Consider the following 14,318-nt stretch of genomic DNA (forward strand, 5'->3'; position numbering starts at 1 on the left):
GTGTATATATGGATGTATGTACCTACCTATCTATTTTAAGTACCCCTCCCCCTTTTACTGAGAATAGGGAGGTACTCCAGAGCCCTTAAAAGACTAAAATCGTCCTCTAAATACCCACCTAGCAGTATATTCTTCTTACTATTCAATTTTCCAAATCACTAAAGTAAATCAAACAACTTTGAATTACTCTTCTCACAAATATTTTTATACATTCATTCCATTGTTATTCTCTTTTAATGAATCAGTTTTAGCTATTTTGAGACAACACTGACATATTTTAAACATTTTGTTTTGTCTAGCTGTAATTAATCAGTTTACTTTAAGACTAGAATCTAGTAACACTTCACCTGTCTAAGGAAACATAATATACTGCCATGTTTTAGTTTCTTGTTGATGTTGTTATTGCTATCAGTGTATAATTATAATTGCTTTCTTTTCACCCTGTTTAATATTTGTTGTACAAGTATTGCAGACAGGTTGGAAGGCAGATGGTTAAGCGGTTAAAATATTCAGCTCATGGTCGTAAGGTTGTGAGTTCAATATCCAGCAGCGTGTTGTGGCCTTGATCAAGACACTATATTTCACATTGCTCCAGTCCACTCAGCTGGCAAAAATGAATTGTACCTGTAATTCAAAGGTCAGCCTTGTCACATTTTGTGTCGGGCTAAATATCCCTGAAAACTACATTAAGAGTACGTGTGTCTGTGCTCAGCCTCTTGTACATTAATTCCACCTGCAGGCTGTTCCATTGATCAGGTGAACTGGAACCCTCATCGTCATAACCAATGGAGTACCAGTTGTTGCAGACAGGTCTCAAAGATTTCTCTAATGTCTCCCAAAGTAGGTGCTGAGGAAACCCAAAGTTCCATGAAAAAAATTCTGAGTTTCTGCAAGAGAAAATGTCTTTTGGCACAGCTGACTGGATATTGAATCTGTTTTGGTAACAGTACTTTTTGGCACTAGAGGCAAACACACACTCACTCACATCTATGCACATATAGAAATATGCACATACAGATAGAAAGAGAGGAGATATATATATGTGTGTGTGGTTTAATAATTGACATGACTCCCATCACTATCACACATAGATAGGAATAGATAAACATGAAACTCATAGATCCAACTTCTCTGCTTTTTTTTTAAAGTTCCTACTATTATTTTTTTCTCTGCACTGATGAGTACGTTGATATATGCAAATTCTAAAATGAATTTATATCTATGTGCGAAACAATTGTATGCATGAATAAACTTCTTACAACTTTTTAACATCTTATCTCCTCCATTTTTGACAAATATAATTGGATTTGTAGAACTTCATTCCATAAATTAATGATACACTTTATATATATACATATATATATAACAATTTATTTATTGAACATTATTGACATAAACACTTACCCTCTCCTTGTACACATAAAAAGGAATGTGCTCACACACAAAAAGGTAGGAAGAGTGAATGAATGAAGTATTAAAACATGTGATACCAAATAAGTTGGCATCAAATCAATGATGTCAAATAGGCTAGACCAAAACGTCTCATACCCTTTTATCTATTTGTATTTCAGAAATTCTTGGTGCTCTTGTATCTGTACTCTTTATATGGGTGGTGACAGGCATTCTGGTTTACCTAGCTATCTTAAGAGTTATCAGTGAAGATTACGAGATTAAAGCCACTATCATGATAATCACCTCAGCAGCAGGAATCTTCATCAATTTACTGTAAGTCATTAGTGTTTCCTTTTCAATTTTTATCTGTTACTTGTTTCAGTCATTGAACTATGGCCATGCTAGGGCAATGCTTTGAAGGGTTTAATTGAACAAATCGACCCCAGTTATTACTTTTTAAGTCTGATACTTTTGTTGGTCTCTTTTGTGAAAGCTCTAAGTTACAGAGATGTAAATGAACCAGCTGTCAATGTTCCAGCAGTTAGAGCATTTGGGCTCACAATCATAAGGTAGTGAGTTCGATTCCTGGACTAGGCTGTGTTGTATTCTTGAGCAAGACACTTTATGGGCTTCTTTCATTTTCCATCTATCAATCCATGCTCAAGGCCCAGGTCAGCCCAGGGCTATAGCAAAAGACACTTGTCCAAAGTACCTCACAGAGGGACTGAACCTGAAACCAATGGTTGAGAAGCAAACTTCTTAACCACACAGCCAAGCCTGCACCAATATATAAACAAAAGGACCATAAAGCCTGGTTACTAATGATGAAAACCCTGTTTAAAATGTTATTCATTAATGTGAGTTAGTTCACATTACTCTGTAAGGAGCAAAAAGTTGGTTTCTGGTTTCTCTAACATATATATTTTGCCCCTGGATGTGATGCTGAAGTCCATTGCAGGATTAGTCATTTCAACCAGCTGAGCAGACTGGAGCAGCATGAAATGAAGTGTTTTGCTCGAGAACACACTGCATCACCAGGTCCAGGAACTGAAACCACAATCTTTCAATCATGAATCCAACACCTAAATATTAAAGCACATACCGCCACTATTTATTAATGTAATTAAATAAAATTATTGCAAATATGCATTTTTGCTTATATTCTGGCCAAAATAAGTTTAAGGCTGATGATGACAGTTCTATTCCTTCATTAATATATAACAATAAAATTATTTTACTTTTTACAGTTTATATAGAATCCTTTTTCTCTTTTGAATCATATAGGCATTATATATCTTTCTACAATTCGACTAATTTTAATGCGCAATTAATTCAAATGATTAGAAATTGTCGGCAAAATAAGTTAAAGACCATACCAAGATTATGGAAATTAATAAACCAGATGGGAGGTCATATGGTTGGTTGTACTGCACAGTGTTTTGTTTAATAATTGAGCAGTGTTACACATTAATTCGCTATGGGAAAGCATTGTGGTATCAGCCCAGTTACTAGATCAAAGATTGTGTTGCTTCATCAGCAAAATATGTCCTTCATGAACATTAATTAGGCTACAGCAAAACGGCTTGTGTTCAAGCATGGAAGCTTTTCCAAGCCACTGGCCAATACAAAGTTCAGCAAAGAATGGGTCCTTCAAAAAAAACAACAGTACAGATCATCATCATCATCATCATCGTCGTCATTTAACATCTGCTTTCCATACTAGCATGGGTTGGACAGTTTGACTGTGGGCTGGCAAACCAGATGGCTGCACCAGGCTCCAGTCTTGATTTGGCAGAGTTTCTACAGCTGGATGCCCTTGCTAATGCCAGCTGTATATCCAGATTTTACAGTTACCCTGTATATACCAGGCCTATGTCTTATCACTGTTATAACTGTTTAATTACTGTTTAGATACTTGAAAAAACTTCTTTTTTTTTCACGTCTTTTTTCTGTTTCCTTGTAGGATTGCACTGGTTTTACACAAACACTCACATGGTCACAGTCATGGGTTAAACCATCACCATAATGATGAAGAGAATCGATTACTTGTTGAAACCAGAAGTTATGGCTCCAGTAAAGACCTGTCTGTGGAAGAAGACTTAAATCAGAAAAAACATAAAAACATCAATGTCAAAGCAGCATTTATTCATGTAATAGGAGACATTTTACAGAGTGTGGGAGTACTTATAGCTGCATACATTATATACTTTAAGGTTAGTCTTCCACTTTACATTTTGTCAATTGAACTAAGTAGGGGAGGAAAGTAAAGTACTTGAGTTACAAATATAAGAAACAGTCATTCAGAAACAGATTTAGAGTAAAAAAATATCTAAAGAATATGGGGAAAACATTTTCTCCAACGTATTTGCTAATGTTGGGAACAGCTTTAGCTTTGAAAGTCTGAGACCACTCAGGGAAATTTCGAATACTTGGATATTTGAATGTCTGACTAAATAGTTTGTGTATGGATTTCTGTGTATGTGTTTCTTATTTCTTTATTGCTCACAAGGGGCTAAACATAGAGGGGACAAACAAGGACAGACAAACGGATTAAGTTGATTATAGCAACCCCAGTGTGTAACTGGTACTTATTTAATCGACTACGAAAGGATGAAAGGCAAAGTCAACCTCGGCGGAATTTGAACTCAGAACATAGTGGCAGACAAAATACCTATTTCTCTACTGCCCACAGGGGGCTACACACAGAGGGGACAAACAAGGACAGACAAACGGATTAAGTTGATTACATCGACCCCAGTGCGTAACTGGTGCTTATTTAATCGACCCCGAAAAGATGAAAGGCAAAGTCGACCTTAGTGGAATTTGAACTCAGAACATAGCAGCAGACGAAATACTACTAAGCATTTCGCCCAGCATGCTAACGTTTCTGCCAGCTCGCCACCTTAATGTATATGTTTCTGTATATGTATCTGTCTCTTGTGTGTATGAGTATGAAGATGAGTGGCTTAATGATCAAGGTATTCAGTCCATGATCATAAGGTTGTGAGTTCAATTCCCAGCCGTGCATTGGGTCCTTGAGCAAGACTCTTTATTTCATGTTGCTCCAGTCCACTCAGCTGGCAAAAATGAGTTGTACCAGTAATTCAAAGAACCATCATTGCCACATTTTGTGTCGTACAGAAAATCCCTGAGAACTACACTGAGGGTAAACATGTCTGTGGAATGCTCAGCCACTTGTACATTAATTTTACAAACAGGTTGTTCCATTGATCGGATCAACTGGAATCCTTGTCATCATAACCAACAGAGGCCATTCAAGAATTTGAACCTGAAGATCTCCCCCAAGGTCTGGGGTCTCCCGCCCCTAAGCCCCAGACCATCACCTAATCAACCTTACTTGTTTTGTTGCTTAACAACAACAACAATAACCAACAGAGTGCCAGTGTATGAGTGTATTTATGCATATAAATATTTTCTGTATAGATGTATTGGAGCTTGGTGCAGCCTCCTGGCTTGTCAGTCTTCAGTCAAACCGTCTAACCCATGCCAGCATGGAAAGTAGACATTAAATGATGATGATGAATTTAATTACCCAGAATATTATCAGCTTGTTTCAGCTGAGTGAACTACCTTCAAAATTGCTGGATAATTTCTGTAACAATAATGTATGAAGACTAGCCATTCCTCATTTATATAATTGAATAATTGGTGTTGCTGTAGCAAATTCACTCATGTTTGTAGTTGTGTGGTAAGAAGTTTGCTTCCTAACCACATGGTTGTAGGTTCAGTCCCACTGCATGGCACCTTGGACAAGTGTCTTCTACGATAGCCTCAGGCTGACCAAAGCCTAGTGAGCGGATTTGGTAGATAGAAACTGAAAGAAGCCCATCATGTGTGTGTGTGTTTGTCCCCTATCACTGCTTGACCACTGGTCGTGGTGTGTTTACATCCTCGTAACTTAACAGTTTGGCAAAAAGAGACCAATACAACAAGCACCTGGCTTAATAAGAAAAATAAGTACTGGGGTTAATTCATTTGACCAAAATTCTTCAAGGCAGTGCCCCAGCATGGCCACTGTCTAATGACTGAAACAATTAAGAGGAAAAAGAATGACGTTGTACCTATATGACATGTATATGAGCATTTTAACACCCTCTTTCCCATGCTTGCATGGGTCAGATGGAATTTATTGAGGCAGATTTTGCATACTGGATGCCTCTCCTGTTACCAATCCATACCTGTTTCCAAGAAGATAATATTTCTCCATGGGCAGGCATATTTTCACAGTATATTGGAAGTGAATGATTTTCCTTTATAACAATTACATGCAATGCCAAGACAAAGAGAGAAAGACACACACACACACACACACACAAGGGGTTTGTTACAGTTTCCATCTATCAAATCCACTCACTATGTTTTGGTCAACTCTAGTCTATAGTAGAAGGCACTTGCTCAAGGTACCCTACTGCAGGACTGAACCAGAGGGCATATGATTTGGAAGCAAACTTCTTAACCACACAGCTAAACTTTTATATATATATATATATATATATATATATATATATATATATATATATATATATATATTTATATATTATTATTATTTTTATTGTATTTTTGTATTTATATTTGTGTAACATCATCTGTTTTTCCGTTCTTATTTTCATATACATTCCATGCTTTTTTTCCAAGGAATCTAATGCTCTTAGCTTAGTTTTTCCTTGGGGCTGGCCAGATTGGAGCAATCTCAAGAATAATCAGCCGAAACTGCGAGGACGATCTGGTTCTTGACTGAAGATAAAAGGCTTCGAATAACCCATCCTTGTTTTCTTTGTATCGTCTATCTGGATGTTTTGTTGTCTCTTTTTGTATCACCTAGTTGTCCAAATGTTTTGCGTTCTTGTCCCATTTTGTATTTTATATATATATATATATAGTGTGTATTCAATATACTTTTTTCTCTATCTCTTTGCAGCCGGAATACAAGATAGCTGATCCCATTTGTACATTCATATTCTCAGTGTTTGTGTTTATTTCAACCATTACGATTTTACGTGACATAATTAATGTATTAATGGAAGGTAAGTTTCTCTCATTCATTTTCTTCCACTTGTTTTCTGTTTATTTATTTATGGCTGGTCGAAGGAGGAGGAGCAGTGTCCTTTACAGGATCATCACAGGACCATCAAGACTGATAACTAGCTTAATCATTTTTATGTTGACATCTGCAGGAAAAAAACTCGAGTACGGAGGAAATTGCAGAGAGGAAATATCCATAAGTGGAAGGGTTGAGTAAGATTGGTTAGAACAGGTCCTAGAACCAAATTCGTAGTTGTTAGTGCATTGGACAAAATATTTTGTGGTAATTATTCCAACTTCTTGCATTCTAAGCTCAAATTCTGCCAAAGTCAACCTTGCCTTCCATCCTTCCAGGGTCAATAAATAAAGCACCAGTCTAGAACATGGACTGATGGAATCATTAGAGGGTTGGATTCGATGTGTTTTGGTATTTATTTCTGCACTTTGCATCCTGAGTTCAAATCCTATCACTTAATCCTACCTCTGGTTTCACACCACTGCTTGCATATAGGAAGCCTCTAGCAGAAGTCAATCTGTAAGCAATCAAGCCAGGTTACTAATTTGAGAATATTATCCTCGCGCCCTTCCACCAGCTTCAGAGACTCTACCAGGGACCATTGGCACTGCAAGCCCCTTCTGACTAAACAATAAACAAAATACGGTAAAAGTGCTTAAAGAAGGTTGTGGAGTATGACTTTTGGGTCTCAGTCAAGGTGGTTTGCGGCTACCTGATTCACTGGAACATGGTATGAATAATAGCAATGGAATAGACAGACAGAAGAGACAGTACATCTGTGAGTGAAAGGTTGTAGTGTATTGGTGAGATAAAGAACAAAAACACAATCTTGAAATGAGTAGGAGTATTATATATTAAAAGACCAAGATCATATATATGTCCTAAAATCCAGTATATCCCAGAAGAGAGACACCATTAAAACTCCAGCATGCTTTTCATTATGTATTTAAGAAGTATATATACTTCTGCACTGTTCAGATTTATATAATTGCTGGCATATATCATCTGAGATTGTTACAGGAGACAGACTGGATCCTTATAAAGGAAATAATTCATCTCTTATTCACTTAATGCTATGAAATCTGAGCTAAGATCCTTAGGAGCACCAATGACTAAAATCCAGCCTTGCTGTTCCAAAGAATCATGACTAAAAAGTTGACAAATTACTTAATTCATTAGTCAATTACGTTTGTTACATGGACATGAAGAGACTTGGTAAGGTTACCCAATAATAGGAGAACAGCTTGATGAAAGTGTAGAACTTTCTAGAATTTGATATACAGCTTGGTCGTTACATTGTCGTATGCTTTTTTACATACAAGGAGTTAGATGCTTGATCAATGAGACAGAAAGATTATAATATATTTCTGTCTCATTGTGTCACTAGCACTGGTGACACAAATAAGTACCCAGTATACTCTGTAAAGTGGTTGGTGTTGGAAAGGGCGTCTAACTGTAGAAACCATTCCAAAACATACACTGGAGACCAACTCAGTCCTCGGACCTGTCAGATTCTGTTTAACCATCCAGCATGGAAAAACGATTCCAAATGATAATGCCGATGTATTCAATTCTCAAATACTATTGGGAAAAATTAAAAACGTAGCCTTTTGTTTGTTTTTCTTTTAATGCTTCCTGTGATTTCTTTGTGTATAATATATAATACATGTTACTGTAATTTAAGGCAATTTATTCTTTTTATAATATCTTTTGTGATGTTAATTATGGATACTATAAATGTCTACATTTATTTCATAATTGGTTCCTACTTCATGGTTGGATGCATGAGTAATTAATAAATGAGAGGATATCCACAAATTACTACAATTAAACGAAAAAAAAACAAAAACACCCATACTGCAACTGAAAAATAACTGTAAAACAGAAATTCAAACACACACGTTTATATATATATATATCGTTCAGCGTCCGCCTTCCATGCTAGCATGGGTTGGACGGGTCAACTGGGGTCTGTGAAGCTGGAAGGCTTCGTCAGGCCCAGTCAGATCTGGCAGTGTTTCTACGGCTGGATGCCCTTCCTAACGCCAACCACTCCACGAGTGTAGTGGGTGTTTTTTACGTGCCACCTGCACGTATGGATGGACTCATATTAAACTCTGTTGGACTTTTGGATTTTACTCAAAGGATATTGGAATATTACACATATATACCATTATGCCTATAAAACGGATTTAAGAACTCAATACATATCTTGCATCTGTTATCTTTCCTCCACCTCACTCTCTATTTTATATCACATCGAAACTAACTGACTTAATTTTTCCTCTCACTCTGTCTCCGATGAAGGGATATTATTATTTAATATCCTAGAAACACCTGTAAGACCTTCTACCCATAAATGCTCTAATATCTATACAGCCTTGATTTTTTATCTCATTACGCAAAAAATTCATATATACACACACTGATATAGAGCCAACGTTGAACCCTTTATTCGCAATATTACCGAATCTGGAACTTAACTATGGTCTGTCTATAGCACTTATTCAGCATTACCTGACACCTTTGGGTCTCAATGACACCATTATCTCTTATATATATATATATATATATATATATATATATATATATATATATAGTCAAAAGGTGAGAGCTAGATATACTCAGTATAGAAAGCATGAAGTAATGCTCAAATGATCTGAACTTAAACACTGATAATTTAAACTCTCAAGAAAATACATCATCTCTGAACAACTGCTAAAGTCTTAGAAGACATGAGAACAAGGTCTCATTTCATTACAGTAACACAATTACAAATATGTGCTAACATACATATACACACATGCACAAACGTACACACACATGCACAAATGTACTCACACATGCACAAACATACACACATGCACAAACGTGCAGACATATGCTCAAACGTGCATACACATACACAAACGTGCATACACATGCACAAACGTGCATACACATGCACAAACATACACACACATGCACAACTGCTAGAAATAATAGTCAAGTTTTCATTAATTTTAGACTTTTTTTGTATCAACCTGCTTTTTTTCTTTGTTTTATTTTCTATGTGAGCTGAATACACTCCACTTTATTATGTATGCATGCATTTCTTTCGATTAGTAATTGCTTTCTTTGCAAAATTCAATCCAGTCACTCACAACGTGACAAGTTTCTGTTTTTAATAAAAATCAAGACAGCTCTCGGAGTCTCTGGCCATCTGGATTGTTTGATAAGTGCAGTTATGTATGTGTGTTTGGATGAAGTTGCTCTTGTATTGTGATTGTACATATATTACTTTATTATGTAAGTGTGTATGTATGTGTGTGTGCTTCAATGATGTTTGTTTTTGTGTGTGTGTGTGTGTGCATGTGTGCTTCATTGATGTTTGTGTGTATGTATATGTCTGTGTGTGTGTATGTATATGTATGTATGTATGTATGTATGTGTATGTATGTATGTTTATGTATGTATGTGTATGTATGTTTATGTATGTATGTGTATGTATGTTTATGTATGTATGTGTATGTATGTATGTTTATGTATGTATGTGTATGTATGTATATATATGTATATATATATTCTATATGTGATTGTATGCATGTGTTCAATTCTGGGGTCTCAAATGGAGAATCCCTAGAATGTTCTGCAGATTTTCACAGTACCTCTTACCAATTGCATTTGTGTGAATATGAATCAGCTTATTCTGTTCTTCTTTGGTGAACCCCAACATATCTAGGTTTGTGCGTGTGTGTGTGTGCTCACGTGCATGCCTGTGTATTTAAACCTAAGCATGTATATATATGTTCATATTTATATGTGTGTTTTGTATATATTGATGGACAGGTGTATGCATATTTGTACGAATGCATTGTTGATTGTATATTGTGTATGCATTTCTGCTTGTAGGTTTGTATGAGTGTACATGAGAGAATATATATGTGAAATATTTTGTATTGCATACATCAGACAGCTGCAAAATAAAGTTCTCTTCCTCACAGACAGATCAGCTCTATTAATGATGTTTATAGAAATTTTCTAATGTTAACAGAAATGTACTTGTAAGGCAATTGATTTGATCTGAGACTGTGTGTCAAATCTCAAAACAATTACAGCATAGAAGACACACATCAGCCATTCAAAAGCACACAGGGATTGTTAAATGAGTTTTTGAATAGCTTAATGTGTCTTCCACACTGTACTTGTCTCATGTTAGCTTCATAAATATATTCTATGAAAATAAGCTTTGAACTAAGGTATGAAATTGCAGACATTTTCTTTTCTTGTCTTCTCACCTAGGTGTTCCAAGAAGCCTCAAGTTTTCACAGGTGAAAGAGTTATTGAATAATGTTCCTGGTGTGAAAGCAATCCATAATTTGAGGATGTGGTGTTTGACAACCAATAAAATTGCATTATCTGTCCATTTAGCTGTTGGTAAGTGAAGCTGGCTTTTAAAATTACTGTTTTTATTTTTACTGTTGCCTTGATGTCTAACGTAGACACAAATCTTCACATTTTGTGTAATAGTGTATATATATACCTACCCCACAAGGCGGCGAGCTGGCAGAAACGTTAGCACACCGGGCGAAATGCATAGCCGTATTTCGTCTGTCATTATGTTCTGAGTTCAAATTCCGCCGAGATTGACTTTGCTTTTCATCCTTTCAGGATCGATAAATAAAGTACCAGTTTTGCACTGGGGTCAATGTAATCGACTTAATCCCTTTGTCTGTCCTTGTTTGTCCCCTCTAATGTTTAGCCCCTTGTGGGCAGTAAAAAAATATATATACCTACCCCAGTACTTACTTCCATAAGGATGATGGGCAAAGCTGATAAAGGTAGGATTTGAACTCAAAATATAAAGGGACTTGAGTTAAATGCTGCATAGCATTATAGCATGCACCTTCTGTTCTGTGATTTCTACTTCTTTACTAATCACTGCCTTTTAATCTGGGGAAATATTACCATATTTGGAAACAGGTATGGGTCGATGTTACAGAAAGGGCATCTGACCATAGAAAATCTGCGTCAGTAAACTCTGCCTAACCCATGCAAGCATGGAAAAGTGGACATTAAAACAATTATGATGATGATGATGTCTCAGTCTTATTGCACAACACCTTGGGCAAGTGTTTCTACTATTACTTGTTGTTAAAATTTATGTGCAATGAGTTGCTTGTATTGGTCATCCCATAAATAATGCGATTTTTGCAATTGTATGAACTAAAATTGGAGGGGGACAGGATAAAGTACCTGCATCAACTTGCTATAAAAGCAGGTAGTAATTTTACCATGTGCTTATTCTTAGTGCAAGTTTTGAAGAGTGCAGTTTGATTTTAACAGTTATTTTTTCAAAGCTATAATGGAAGTGACAAAGGAGCATATTCAGCATATTTTGCTTTATGAGTTCAATGAAGGCAACAGTGCAATGGAAACTTTGAGGAATATTAATGCAGTATATAGGGATTAGACAATAAGCATAAGTCAATGTCAATGGTGGTTCCAGAAATTCCAAGCTGAAAACTACAGCCTAAAAGACTAGCCTCATCCTGGAAGATCTGTAGAGCTTGATGAGGACATCCTGCAAACCCAGGTGAAACAAAATCCCATGTAACTGCTGAGGAACTAGCAGAGAAGCTTAGATTTATTGACACCTGCGTACCATCAGAAAGTCAGCAAATTGGGTCAAATTCTTCGCATACTTTCCAAATCTAATTATATGCAGAGAGCGAATGTGTGCTCTTCTTTACTGTCACATCTCATGAATAAGCCCCTTTTTTAGTGGGGGAGACTGAATAGTGACTGATGATGAGAAATGGTTTCTCTATAAAAATGTCAAGTGCGGAAGACAGTGGGAAGGGAAAGGAGAAACACCAGCATCCCAGCTAAAGAAGGTTTTCACCCACATAAGATATTGTTATCTGTTTGGTGGGATGTGAAAGGTTTAGTCCACTTTCAACTTTTAAACCCAAACCAAACAATAACAAAGGGGATCTACTGCATGCAGCTTAAGTCAGTGCTAGAAGAAAAATGACCATCTTTGGTTTTAAGACAAAAGGTGTTCTTCCATCAGGATAATGCTCAGCCACATACAGTGAGGATGACATTCCAAAGGCTGGAGTATTCATCAGACATTGCCCCATCTGATTATCATTTATTCTGCAGTCTTCAAAATCATTTGAACGGAAAAAATATGAATTCTGTAGATGAGGTCAGAACAGTACTAGAGGAGTATTTTTCATTACAGACAAGTGAATTTTAGAAGAGGGGCCTTGCAAGTCCACCAGATAGATGGAAGAGCATTGTAGAAAATGGAGGAGAGTATATTTTTGATGGAAAAAGAACTTTATCTTAATTTTGAAATTAGGGTTAGGCCAAAAATGGTTTAAAACCATTACTCTAAACTGCTGTCTGTAGCACTCTGTAAATATTATTCAATCATTCAAAAAACTTTTGTGTTCATATTTTTTACAGACCAATATTCTGATCCATTGAAAATAATGCGAGAAGCTACCAACATACTAACAAATCGATTTGGTCCAATGGAAGTAACTATCCAAGTTGAGGAATATGAAGAAAACATGAACGAATGTGTCCAATGTCAAGATCCAAAAGATTAGCAAGTTTTTCCACCTCAAATATTTCAACTTTCTCCCAAAAACTGCCATCCTGGGTTGGTGGGGAAGACATTTAAAGGTGTTGGATATAGATATATACCAATGTATGCGTATATACTGACTGTCTAGTGCATTTGTGTGTGTGTCTATGCATACTTTACATACATATGTTTACATGTATATTATACACACACACACACACGTGTATGCACACTTCCAGGCACAAACACACATTTATACTCACACACTCACACACACATATTTACATATACACACTCATACACAAACTTTACATACATATGTTGACATATATATTACACACACACATGTGTATGCACACCTCCAGGCACAAACACACATATCCATACTCACACACACTCACACACACATATTTACATATACACACTCATACACAAAGATCTATACACCTGTATGAAACTGCCTTAAGCACACACTCAAACAGCTTCCTTTGGGCTTTCCCTGCTGTTTCTTTGTCACAGTTTTTGTCTGTGGGGTTTATATTGTTATTTATACAAAACCATTGAACCTTGCTCTTTCTCTCAAAATATTTCTCTTTCATCTTGCCGCTGCCACCACCACCATCATCATTATCATTATCATCACTATTTTCTTCACAATTCATTCATCAATAATAACAAGGCTAATCTGGGAAACATCTTGGGTCCAAAGCCCTTATCTCTGTTAGTTCATTGTCGATAACCAAGAGCTTTTTAAGCTTGGTATTTTTGTTGTTGTTTTTTTTGTTTTGTTTTTTTGTTAAGGGTTGGGACTAATTTTATCTAATTTTTTTTTTGTATGTTGATTGTATATATTTTATGACATTTTAAATTATTAAATGTTGAAATAAAGAGAAATTGAATGTGAATAGATTAATGAATCGTACAATGAAACTTGTGGCACCTAATGCAGTGTGTGTGTGTGTAATACTGATTTGACTAACGCTTCAGTTTTTGCTTTCAACCATTGACTTAGCTGTTATATATAAAACCTAAATATACAGTCAATATTATTAATATATTTCTCTCTATGCGTAGCGTCTCACCATCAGTAAATGATTTTGCTGTTCTTCAACATAATGCACCTCCCAGTCTAGGAATGGAAACCAGTCTTGTGATCATGAGTGCAACACCCAAACCACCAGACCAACACACACACACTCTCGCCCACCCCTCTCTCTCCTTGTTACAGTTTACTATAAATTATTTGGAATGTTCCATCTTTAATTGCCAACAAAATGGAACTCTGAC

At 36.2% G+C, this 14,318-nt stretch overlaps 1 protein-coding gene across 2 annotated transcripts in view; it reads left to right on the top strand.

Annotated features, from left to right (window-relative positions):
• The window catches only part of LOC115210830 (zinc transporter 2-like), a 68,452-nt gene extending 55,189 nt beyond the window's left edge, over positions 1–13,263 (top strand). For both annotated transcript variants that reach the window (XM_029779579.2, XM_029779578.2), the window contains exons 5-9: positions 1,572–1,725; positions 3,356–3,605; positions 6,332–6,437; positions 10,733–10,867; positions 12,908–13,263. In XM_029779579.2, the coding sequence (XP_029635439.1) occupies positions 1,572–1,725; positions 3,356–3,605; positions 6,332–6,437; positions 10,733–10,867; positions 12,908–13,053 (791 nt within the window). In that variant the 3' untranslated portion in view covers positions 13,054–13,263. The remainder of the gene's footprint in view (positions 1–1,571; positions 1,726–3,355; positions 3,606–6,331; positions 6,438–10,732; positions 10,868–12,907) is intronic.
• Positions 13,264–14,318: the final 1,055 nt, after the last annotated feature.

This window comes from Octopus sinensis, linkage group LG4 (genome assembly GCF_006345805.1).
Source record: "Octopus sinensis linkage group LG4, ASM634580v1, whole genome shotgun sequence".
Classification (NCBI taxonomy): domain Eukaryota; kingdom Metazoa; phylum Mollusca; class Cephalopoda; order Octopoda; family Octopodidae; genus Octopus; species Octopus sinensis.